Consider the following 12,902-nt stretch of genomic DNA (forward strand, 5'->3'; position numbering starts at 1 on the left):
AGTTCCCATTGTGCTACCGGGAGAATTCCTCAGAACTGAGGGGAGATGAGGTGGAAGAACTTACCCACAGAGCTAGCAGAGCTCCAGCAGTGGGGTCTAGTCACTGCCAGAAGAAAAGATGGAGTTTTCACCTACATGTACACTTGGAGACAAAAAGTTTAAACAGCAGAAAATATTCCCCATATACAAGAAGAAAGCATTGGAGAGGTGGTTGATAGCAAATGCATTTCTACCTGGGACACAAAGCAAATGTTCACCTAGCATCAACACCGGTGGGAGATACTGTTTCCTTCTGGGTTATGCACTTCATGGAAATATACAGCACATTTCTGATAGCATATGCAGTACAGAAGTCTGTATCATGACATTTTGATCTAAGAAAACTATGAAAGAAATGCAGTCAGAGACTTCATAAACCTTGCATGGAAAACAAACTGTAGGGCAAAAGCTAAACCAATACCACGTAATTTCCTTATGTTGGAAATAATATCCAGCAGAGCAAGCTGAATGTGGCGAGATGATATAGACTGGCCACACAAAGATGAAGGAGTACAGATTCATTTGAAACATGAAGTATGTAAAGAAATGTGTGCTCAGTCAACGTGCCTCAGCACCCTGAATGCTGCTCTACAAAACTGTCTAAGAGATACAGGATTTAACTGTTACGAAAACATATGGAAATCTGAAGGCATTAACCAAAGATGGCCCAGTCAGAGATATGGAATCTAAAGTGCAAAATTAAATTGTCCTCGAATTCTTCTACTGAGAATACTGGTTATTTTTACAAAGTTGTATAGTCAGACTTGGAGAACAGTCACTTACCCATAAAAGAAGCTGGGTGTTAGTGTACATAAATAAAGAAGCTTTGGCTTTACTCCATAGCCATTACAGCTTCACATCTTCATGCATGGAAGAACTGTGTGAGCTAAAAACTGATCATAAAACTCTTTACAGCCTAAGGGACCTGGCAATTCTCAGCCTAACCTTTCCCACAAGCAAAAAACTACACAAGTAGTTTCAAATATATTATTGCAATGCTGCATAAAAACTAAGCAAGATCTGATGGTGGTTAGACTTATGGTCTCTGGAGCAATTGACAGAAGAACTATGAAGCAAAAATATCCAGAACTAGATTTTAGATGTTACACACGCGAGCTTTTATAAAAAGGTATCTGTCTGGTGTCAGACAAAATGTGAACTTTGATTGCTGCAGACATTGCTGAAGGCAAACCCCTGCAGAAAGTAATGGTGGCCAGTGCCTCAGATAACACTAGTTGCTCCAAATGGTGCATAACAGCTAATAGAGACATCTTAAAATAATAATAGGTAATAACAGGTTAAATTTAATTGTTAAATGTGACTTTGCTTCAATGCATATGAAATCCTCAAACATCAGAGAAAAAAGCGTTAAAAGGGATGTGAATGGAATCATTTAGGGGTTTTAAAATCTAAAAGTGGGAACAATGATATTTTACACCATCCTCAGATAGGCAGCAAGTTTGAGGAAATTGTTAGTGTTTGTTGCACAGGCCAGAAGCAGAGGTAACGATGTAGGTGGTGTAAGTGGGAGGTGGGAGGGTGGGGAAGCAGGCATAAATTTGTCACTGCTGGCTGGGAGAAAACCAACTTATTTGTGTCCCAGACTATCAGATTCATTCCTGCACAGAGTAGAAGATATTTAATGAGTCATTTGTCCATGTCAGTACTATCCTTGCTGTATTTTAGAGTACCTGTGTTAGTAATGTCTGACAACAGGACACCTTTAATGAACATGAGTTTCAGCAGTTTGCAAGTGCAGTACATATGAGGCATGTCACTACAAAACCCCATTATTTCCAGTACAACAGGTCAATAGAAAGTAGTGTCAAAATAATACAGCACCTACTAATGACAAAGGATAGAGGCCAATTTCAGCACTGTTAAATCAGAGCATGGCACCAGAAAAGCATGGCTTGTCATGTGCTGACATTTCATTGAATGGAAAATTGAAAATGAGAGAGACTGTGCTGCTAGAAATGGATGTCAAGAGCCCTTGGGGACTTGTAGATATCTAAGGAGACAGATGTGGGATATTTGGAGACAGATGAGGAAAAACAGCAATTTAAAAATGACTTGGAGTGCCTGGAGCTCCTGCCATTTGCCCAAGACAGAAAGCTCATAACTGAAGGCAAAACAGCAGGAAGGCAGCCGAGACAGTTCAAAAGTCACGGGAGTGTGCCACATAAGGAAACCAGTGTAGAAAAAGGCCACCCTATGAGTCAGTTGCTGTGTAACAGTCCCAGGAAATTGCACATTCTGAAGTGCCTGCTGTGTACAACTAGAATTAATGAGCCAATCTGACAACATACATGACCACAACTTACTAACAGCCCGTGGACTCAAAGGCACTCTTCTTTCAATAGCACCTTAAGCTCACAAACCACCTAAATGACACAATTTCTTATGGAGATCCTGGGTTTAAATCACAAGTCATCTTCCACAACAGCGGCTGGACCATCTGCTCATGCAGCAACATCATGAGAAGGAGCCTGGTGTTTCCTGTAAAGGCCCAATATCACCTAGTACAGGAACAGGTGTGAGGGATAGCTGGAGTTCAGCGATGCACCAAAGCCTGGCCACAGAATAACTTTTCACTGAGCTGTAAAGGGGTTGAAAGAGTGGCATGGGAGTCAATATTTACCCTTGTCTCAAACCAGGACACTACTTCACCTGCTGTTTTCACTATCTCCCCTCTTTTCGTCTCCTCAGTGATCTATTTCAGGTGCTCCATTTCTGCTTGTGTCCTACTAAGTCTTTGCTTCCAGCTGCTGTTTCTGACTCTCCAGGTTAAGGTTGAGAAACAGAATCCTTTCGATGATCCAACAGCCACAATTCATGCCGTATTCCTTATTCATCCTTTCCATAATGCCACTTAAGAAAATGTCTCTCATTACTGTCTTTCACTTAGCTTATTTTTACTGCACTTTTTGGAAGCTTTGCGTCAAGAGATGGAAAACTATCCTGTCATGTCTGCACGCAGTTTTCTGCCTTTCAATGCTAAACACCAGCTCTCCTTTAGAAGCAACACGGAACTGTGCTCCACCACTCTGAGACAGATGCTTTAAATAGCTTCATTTCTCATTGTGACTTTTCCCAAAAAAAAAGTCCAAAAACTTGGACTTCCCCTAGAGGCTTCAACCTTTTACGAGTTATATAACCATCTGATGTTTACACAACAGTCTCTTCCAAGCAAAATAGAGTTAAACAAAATAGTTCAAGGTCCTTATACCCATATAAACTTAATCAGTAGCCATGAGGCAACATAAACTGTGTTCTAGTTCCTGAACATCCTTCTCCTTCACTGCACAGGGCAGCAGAGTTCTCATCCTGTGTCCAGATATCTCACTTCTTTCTTTCAGATTTACATTGTTTTTCACAGGGTACTCTCTAACTGGCTACCAGGTGGCATATGATGACATCCAGTCTATGAGGTAACTCCAACTGTAAATTAGCAGACTTTGATTGCTATTTATGTCACCTAGACAAGCCTGCAGGACCAAACCCATTCTGCTAGTGCCCCACTTTAAGGGAGATATAAATTCAAAATGAGCATGCAGAGGAGCTGGGCAACCATCTAGATTCCAGGCCAGTCAGAAAGAAATGGACCCCCCCCAAACTGGGAGCCTCTGAGCTGAGGAGAGACTGGATGTCCCCTAAGCAGCTCAGTTTGAAAAAAACTGCAAACAAGCCTCAGAAGTGATGGCTGCAAAATGGTATCTATCAAGAAGCTAGGGGAGCTCTGTGGACTTTGTTGTAATTCAGAAAGTGACTAAAACCAATTGGACTAAGAGCAAGCCTGAAGGAAAGGCACTGGAAGGCTGTGTGGGGATGAGGAAAAATTTGTTTAGAAAATTAATTTGTATAAATTTTAGAAAATTTAATTTTCATGTATCTGACAATACATTTGAGTTTTCTCTGTCTCAAAAACATAATTTTCTAGTTCATATACTAATACAACCTTACAGTGTGAAAACCCTACTCATGTTTACCATATTATAATGAAAAGAGACAGGAGGATCCCTCTCAAAAGAAGTTCCACCTCGAAGTCCTGTTACAGAGGAAGGTATTTCTTATGTAATTAAAACAATCAAGCCTGCAATTTCATTCCAAATATCACCATCACTGTGTTACAAGCAGGATAAAGGAGGAAGCAGAATTCTATGCTGATTGTTCACTCATCCCTTATTTTAAGACTTGCATCATAAAAAAAAGTTAAATCAAGAAAACAAACCTTTGTGAAACAACAGCAGGCAGTGGTAAAGTGCTGATTCAGTATTTTTACAGTAGGATTCAGCCTGAGGAACTCTAGCCAGTTAAGAAAGATGAAGGACAAAGCTCAAAAGTCATTCCTTTCTGATACACTTGAGGCTGAATTGTACACCCAAGTAGAAGGCATGATTGTGATCTTCATGTTTGAGAGTCTGCCTGTTCAAACATTATTTTTGGCATATGCTGTATGGACTTCCCCAGTAGAATTTTGAATAACTGGATTTCAGGTGTCTGCAGTTTAGTTTCTATAAACCACCCCATGTGACATCTCCCAAACAAAAACAGTATATATTTAAGCTATGCCTTTAGAATCAAAGGATCCTAACTTTCTTTACAAAGTTTACAAATAGATGATGTCAGTCACCAGTGCAATGTATCAGCCAAAGTTCTAGAATACCTATAGATTATTGAAAGTCCCCTATACACCCCACCTTTTAAACACATATTTGCTATGACATGAACATCAGCAGCACAGTTTTGGGGATCTCTTGGCCCAACACATATGAAGTACACATAAGACAGAATATTTGTGACTCAAGCTTGAGTCTAAGTATTATATTTACAATCTTAGCTGATTTATGCTTACTGTGACAGTGTCTCAGTGCACCATTCAGTTATACTGAGCAAAAAAGAGGGTAAGATCTGAAATTTTCTGGCCGGAGCAATGAAATGATTTTTCAACGAGTGGTTAAGTTAGCAACAAATATCGTAAGTCCTACCATAGTCCACATGAAAACAGCTTTTTAGTTGCTCCTAGTGGGTTGTCAGATGAAAGACAGCATACAAAGTAGGTCATGCCAGTAACTCCTGCACAGCTGCAATGCAAAGATTTCCTAAAGTCTTTTCGGTAGCCACTTCAAAGTAAAGGAAGTTTACAATAAAATAATTTATAATTATTCATGTAGATTACTGTAGCAGGAAATAATACATGTTTTCCCCTGAGATTCATCAATAACAAAAATTATATCCCTGACAGATCAAACCTTCATATACAAGAGACAGTAGATTAACTCTTCTTTCTGTTGTTAATTAAACAATTAAAGAATTTGCGTAAAAGAAGTATTTTTGTCTTTACCTTCTGATCTCTCAAGGGACAGAGTATCAAAATATTTGTGCCAATTGTTTTGTCAGCATACAGCTGAAACAGAATAATGCACTATCTCCTTGAGTGTTCTCAAGACAGCAATGGAACTGCATTAAGAACATATGAAAACGTAAAGCATATGCTAAAATAAAATGGTAGTCAGTGAATTAGTGCTTATACTGATAAATGTTAATTCTATCTATTTTAACACCATTTAAGAATTAATGGAAAATGAGAATAATTACTTTCACCTTACTGTCTAGGACATGCATGCAAAGCAAGCAACAGGTAAGCCATCATCTTATCCTGAAGGTTGTGCAGCAACTTATTATGCCATATTTCCTCATTTATGAAAAGAGTTTCAGAGTTAGAGGAGATTTCGATTTGTCAGCCTTATATACATGAAGAAGTTGATGCATGTCCCTAAAGATTATAATCCTTATACCCTGCAGTTTAAAAGACACTGAAATACGATGTATTTTCTTGACCTTGGGTGAAAATGACTTACTTGCAATCCATAAGTTGTTTCAGAACAACGAACACGAGTAACAATGGAGAGACTTTTCCACTCATGAATGCTAACTGCTAGTGCTTACTTACTTTTTTTTAAAAAAAAGAAACTCTCAAGACCTGCTATAAAACCATTTAAATAAGCAGACAGTGACTATGCAGTGACTACAGACAAAACTGGCATTTCACTAGCAACATTGGCTGAGTGGTCTTGTTGACTGATGGTGTGGATTAGGCAGGTTAAGTGAGTTCAAAGACAATTGATATTACATCTTTTTTCTCCATGATATAGTCACAAAATTCCACGCGTATTCAGAGTCAGTCATTTCTGTAACAAGTCATATTACTGTTCAACTATTTCATATACATCTTTGACACTTTCCGATGATGTAGTGCCATCACTATCCTATGTTAATATTTTATTGGGGTCTTATGCATATTTCCAACATTCCAGCATGCTTACCTTATCTACTGTTCCAGCTTTAGGTATTCTTGAATTGATTCCATATGTTACTACTTAAGCAGGTAAGTGTCATTACTTTCCACTAAATTCCAGGCCAGTAAATGCTAACACTGTGCTGATTCATATGTTGTTTTATTTTTCTTTCACAGTGTGCTAAAAACACTTTTAAGATAATCCTACAATTAGAAAAAAAGGATCTTGTAGACACTGAAGATTATGACATAATGCATTCTTAGACACGTAAGTTAAATGAAAGATTAATGTCAAATTTGTTTTATTTTTTAAAATCGTTTAATAGTCTGCTTGCAAATTATAGTTCTGTTAAACTTCAGTAATTTATTTTTAAAAAGAGATATAATAAAATTTATTCAACCTCATATTTACCAATTTAAATAATAAATTCAAGATTACATGTGTATTTATATGTTCAATATTTATACCTGAAGGCAAGAAAAATAAAACACCTCAAAAATAAATGCTAGGCTATAGGGATTAATATTTCCTCTAAATACTCTTCACTGTATAGCACTATGTTTCTTTTATTGCTCATTATTTCCAGCAAAAAATCATGTAAGTCCCTTATCCTTCAGTAGACTGCTAACTCAGACTTTAAGGCCCTTCAACGTCTCATTAAAGCCCATGGTTTTAGTCTCAATCTATTCCTTTAGGTCTAACAACACATGCGAGATTCAGCTTCCATATTGAAAAGCCCATAAAACTCTGCTTATTCACAAGTGGATAGCAGTGAACAGGTCTAAGCAGCCGATCAAAACAAACTTTCTTGATTCAGACTTTCTCAGTGAGAGTATCAATAGCAAAGTATCAGCAGTAATGCAGACATACAGTAGCTGTGTGCCTGGGTTCATGGTACCATGAAAGGCCTGAGCCATCCTAAGGATGTACAAGCCCAGCTTGGAGACTGACAACAGGAAGGTTTTGCTTTCTCTCCCTCTCAATCATGAGTCCACCTGCCTGCCTGCCTCTCTTGACTCAAGAAAACATCTATGAGTGTGACTGACCCTTACACATCAGGGTCAAAGGAAAAGCTGTTCTTGCTTGCATTTGGTGATCAGGGACCAAAATACAGAAATGGACTTTCCAATGAGGGTATTAAAAAGAGGAGGGAGAGAGAAAGGATTTCATAAACTCGCTGTTTTGAACTGGTCATGTGGTTAAGTAGCTTGTAATTGCGCATTGTTCTAAGAAATCAAGGCTTATACTGAAATTTTCCTCGAGAATAGCTATTAACCTCTGTCATGTCTGAATTCCTCCAGAAATTCTTCTGGTATTTCATTTCCGGGCTACGAGGCAACTAGCCACTTCATTCTTAGATGTGTGGCTCAATATTTGTGATTCAGTCAATAGCACTCAAGCTGCTGCAATGTCATTATGTACATGGTTGTGCCAGGAGACAGATGTGGCAGATGATCAGTATTCACAGCTTGCTTTGCTGAGGATCAGCATGGAGCCCAGAAGAAAGCAGCAAGGGTTAGTTATGCCCTTGCCAGCTTCTTGTCACTCCTACCTCTTGAGCTACAGCAAAATGTGTAGCAGTGATGCCTGCCTGTTACTGCCAAGACATTCAAGGGTGCCTTTGAGGTGGGTCCTGGAGTTCTCTAGAACATCCTCCCTCAAGCAAGTTGCTTCAGCGGCTTTGGTAATATACTCACATCCCTCTCAGCCCTCACAAACTTCTTCCTCTAGATTTTGTTAATGCACCTGTCATGACGTTAAGCACCCATCAAAACAACAGTTTCTACTCAGACTGCTCATTAGTCACCTTCTAATGACGTTGCAGAGCCCGCTCTCTACAAAGATACAAAAAGAAGTGTTTTTAAAGATTTAATTTCTGGGTAGAGTCCTTCAAAAGCTTTTATTTCCTTTTTATTTCCTCCTCATTCCATCAATAGGAACAAACATTCATAGTCCTCAAGAACTTTGGTGTTTACATGTGTGGTAGGAAAGTGCTTATTGTTCTTTCTTGCCCCTCAGAAGAAAGAGGAACCTGAAGCACACAGAGGTGAACAACCAAGATTTAAAGGCATTTAGACACTTAGACAAACAGACAACTGTTTATAGAAGCTGTCCCATTACTATCAATAGGATTTAGGCCTTAGAAAAGGCAAGCAGTGAAAATGGACCCTTCAGATGTTGCTACTGTCATTTGATGGAAGGACTCCTTAGATTTTTCCAACATCTGCCAGATCTTGAACTGAAAGTTGTTGGATTGGCAGCCTGGGAGAGAGCAGCTCTTTACAGATACTAGGACTGGAAAAGATTTACCCTGCTAGACAGGTCCGAACAATACTAGCATTTTACAGCTTGTTGACTCCCGTGATAGTAAGGCATGCTGTTAGAGTGGCTGGCAGGGTTAGTCTCTTAGGTCCATCCAACCTCTGACCGCTCTGCCTACTCTGTAAATCTGTAGTCTTTTGTAGTATATTGGGTTGTTACTGTGCTTTTTAAATCAGTCACAGATATGTTTTACACTTTCCGTTGTAAACACAAGGCATAGCTCTGCAACCTGAAATTAAATACAGGGAAATATGCACATCTAGGGGCAGGGAATAAAATCCTATCCAGCCATGCCATTACTTGGTATGTCCTGTTCATCTCCTGGGACAGGATAAAGGATGGAAAAATGTGCTTCTATCTGCACTGAGCAGACATCAGATGTCAATGGATTTCAGTCACTCTTCAGGTAATCTTTTAAGCTGCTTGCATTTCCTCTGAGGCAAAATATATATATATATATGTATACATATACAGACAGATACACACAAGTACAAAGAATACATCTCATCTCTTACAGAATTTCCATAAAATAAGACTGGACAGAGGGCTACTTTTGCAGTCTATGAGTGCAACTTTACACTTGATTCCTGGCACAGTGTCACCTTTAAAACAACCATTTTTATCAGTGTACTCATGCACCTCTTGTAGCACTAAGTTGCCTTTTGGTTCCTGAACTGTCTGCTTTAAGTGCAACATCACACAGCACATTACCAGGGCTGTAGAGGTTTTTGGTGACCTTGACAGCTTGGTATGGTCATGAAAATGCTCTCATCTACACTGAGAATTAATCCCTTGCAGAGATGGTCTTGGATCTTTCTGTCTGTTGTCTTGGCTTCACGAGATCTCCTTGGGTTCAGCTACATGTCTAGGCTATGTGAGCAGGTAAGCAACAATTAATAAAACACATTTGCCGTATTAGAAGGTTGTTTTCCATTTCTACCTGATAGAAACTCTAAATCTCAAAATATCACTGAGCAAGAATAATCCAAATACTATGAATGCAAGAAAAACTGATCTTCTCCTGCTGACACAAAGTACTTTATTTTACAGAGTGCAGAGGAAAGAGGCAATCCTGATACTATTTTTGAAAAAAAATAACGCATTCCCAAGAGAGACACGTTTGCTAAAGATTTATCTGGTCCAATCATTCCTATTTCATTTAACATGCTTTTAGTTAATTAGCTCAGAAAATCTAGTGACCTAACGGAAATTATTGAACCAGCCAGCACAAATGAGTTGGAAATGGTCTACACTATGTTAAAAGGAATTCCACAGAACCTAGCTGCTGTAACTTTTTCTGTGTCTTGTTTATTTTTTTGTTTACAGTGCCTCTCCTGATTGTTTTTCCCTTACAGTATTTGGTTGTTTAACTCTTATCACAATCTTGGGAACTGGTGTCACTGAGTATAGGTTGGCAGTCTTTGCCCTTGACTTTGGAACAACTCAATCTTTAGTACTTAAAATGTTGCTACAAGAAGTATCTTCAAAGTAACAAGAGTCTTGATGACTGTAGAAATAATTCAGCTTCTCATAGTCTTAGGCAAGTCCCAAGACACTTTGATAGTCAGAACTACCTTCCATGTTCTTTCTAATTGCAAGAACTGATGCTTGGAGTACCTTTGTTCTGCTTCAGGTAGAGAGTGGTTCACAGCCCATACAGACAAATCTCTTATGACTTTCTCCTTGAAGTTTTACAATTAAAAGGGTGTCTACTTAGCTTCACCTCATGACCAGACAGTTCAAAGGCAATCCAAAAAAACCCATATAACTGTAGAAGAGGTGGCTGGTAATGTTTTACACAGACTGACTTGTCTTCAAGAGAGTGCACAATGGCAGGACTCAAACAACAAAAACAGTCGTGCTGCAGAAGCCTACCTATGCATAAGCTTGTATCCCAGCTTGATATAAAGATGACCAGGCTGATAATGAATGGTGAGATGTGTCTTTCCCATAACCACTGTTAAAGCTGTAAAAACATTGATTCTATTTGAAAAGAAATATATTTTCAGTGGTTTCCATCTCCTTGAATTTGGGACTGAATCACAGGCCTTCTTGCAGGTTACCTGCACAATCCATAGGTTTTCTGCACTCACAAGTCCTCTTAACCAGCCTCAAAAAATATTACACAAAGCTGGCTTGCACAGAAGATAATAGATAACCTGCTCAGTTAATTTCCCTACATATTTTTTAGTCTACTGCTTCCTTCCCTTGCCTTTTCTAGCTTGCAGTTTCCCCACACGTATTTTTCCTCTTCTTGTTTTTCACCACAGTGTTGAGGAGCCCTAGGCTTCTGCTGTGTTACCTGCTCTAGAGCAAGCTTTTTCCTACATCTTTCCTTTTGCCATTTTTTGTATAGCTTTATATCTTCTTGTTCTTCTTAAACTTTTATCATTGGTTCTCTCTGATATGTGTTTCCTAATGTCTTCCACATACCTTCCTTTTTCTCTTGAAATATTTTAAACAAATTATTACGAACAAAGTAACCTTCCATCATCTGTCTTGGGTTTGGTGCTTTCCACTGAGGCAGCTCAAAACACTTAGCGAGCATTTGTCTTCTCAAGTCTCCCCTATTTGCCATAGGAGGAAATCTAGGCAAAACCCCTGCTGTTTTCATAGTGGCCTAAAAGTATTGAGGAACTAAAATATTCCTACTGGTATTTGTTTGGAGTGAGACAACTAATTTCCAGCTAGAAGCAGTCTGGGAGCCAGTTGTAGATTTTCATCATGACATCATTCTTTCTTCACAGATGGCTAATCATTATTTTTCACAAAGGAAAGCCCACTCTGGAATGAGCATTCCAGAGAGCACAGTGTAGTGTCTTCAGCTGGTACTAACTGACATTACTGCACCAACAAACATCATAATGATTTACACCAGTCCTTTGATGATCCCATCCCAATATGGTAGCACCTGACTATGCTTCAAAAAAAAAAAAAAATAGACAGAATATTTTGGGTTAAAAGTGTGAAGACTTACAAGAATGCAGCAAAAAAAACATGACACAGAAAGAAGTCCCTGTTTTGAACAGTACACTATATCAGCATAAAAGTGCACATAGAGAAACAGATTAAAGGAACGATCTACAAAATAAAATAACACAGGGAAGCATGATAAATTCAAGCTAAGGAAGGCAGCCAAAAGAAATAACAGCTGCTGCCATTCCATCTGTCCATGTTCTGTACAGCACACAGGTGGGCTGAAACGATTTGGTTTATAGAGGTAAAAGTGGCAAGATAGCCACCAAGCAATGCTGTGCTAAATCTGTGAGGGGGAAAATCCAGGCTACATAAATGAAGGTCTGGAGCATCCACCACAGATTTGGTGCAGTTTGTCATGTATACCTCCATGACACTGTGCTGCCTGAGATTTCTGGTGCCTGGTTGTTACAGAGCTGTCGATATTTCATTGACATTACACTGAACAACATAGAACTTCAGTCTGACATACAATAGCTGTTTTCATGGCTACTGAGGACACTCATTTTCCCTTTGATGAGGAACAACATAGCAGCAGACAGCTTCTACATATGTAGCTAGTAAACTACAGGCTGTTATCACATGACTCTCTGCTAAATATGCTATCAAGAAAGAGCAAGGTACTCAATTTCAAGACTGAAATTCTACATCTTTTCTCAGCTGATCATTACTTCGGTGCTGTCAAAGCTCTCCCAAAGCTTTATGCTATGTTAGAAACCCTCTCATGGCACTGTTAATTCTGGTTGGGAGAAACTGCCCTCTGTGAACATACATTCCCTGTGGATTTCTGTTCTTGAGTTCAAGTGTGCATACCACAAGATAGGCTTTCTTGAAAACAAATATGCAATACAAATGACTGACAGTTGACGTATCTGTTTACACACACAGTTCATTCAATGGAAACAGTGGTTTCCCAGGAACCTACCTTCTTCTCCATGACATTCTATACTGCAACAACTTTCCATTTTGTCAGAAACAAATTGCCAGCATTCTTCCAGTGAGCTGCAAACAGTGACCATTTTTGTCCTCCACTGTAGGCCTCCAGTTTTCAGAGGTAATGGTGTTGTCTGTGTATCTCTCCTAAACCAGTGGAGAAACCTGAAAATGCACGGAAAATTGGCTATTAGTACAGATTATTGTCACGTATATTTACAGTAAATCTTTACAAGAACCTGGCATCTCTCCTGAATTACAAGAGACACCAGTAAACTCTTATATTTCAAATGCTTGGGGAACATAAAGACATATGTTTGTATTTTACACGCT

The 12,902-nt window shown here is 39.0% G+C and overlaps 1 protein-coding gene across 1 annotated transcript in view; it reads right to left on the bottom strand.

Annotated features, from left to right (window-relative positions):
- The window catches only part of LTK (leukocyte receptor tyrosine kinase), a 110,025-nt gene extending 97,406 nt beyond the window's left edge, over window positions 1-12,619 (bottom strand). The window contains exon 1 of the mRNA XM_075425833.1: window positions 12,562-12,619. Coding sequence (XP_075281948.1) covers window positions 12,562-12,601 — 40 coding nt within the window. The 5' untranslated portion in view covers window positions 12,602-12,619. The remainder of the gene's footprint in view (window positions 1-12,561) is intronic.
- Window positions 12,620-12,902: the final 283 nt, after the last annotated feature.

Source organism: Opisthocomus hoazin, chromosome 7, assembly GCF_030867145.1.
Source record: "Opisthocomus hoazin isolate bOpiHoa1 chromosome 7, bOpiHoa1.hap1, whole genome shotgun sequence".
Classification (NCBI taxonomy): Eukaryota; Metazoa; Chordata; class Aves; order Opisthocomiformes; family Opisthocomidae; genus Opisthocomus; species Opisthocomus hoazin.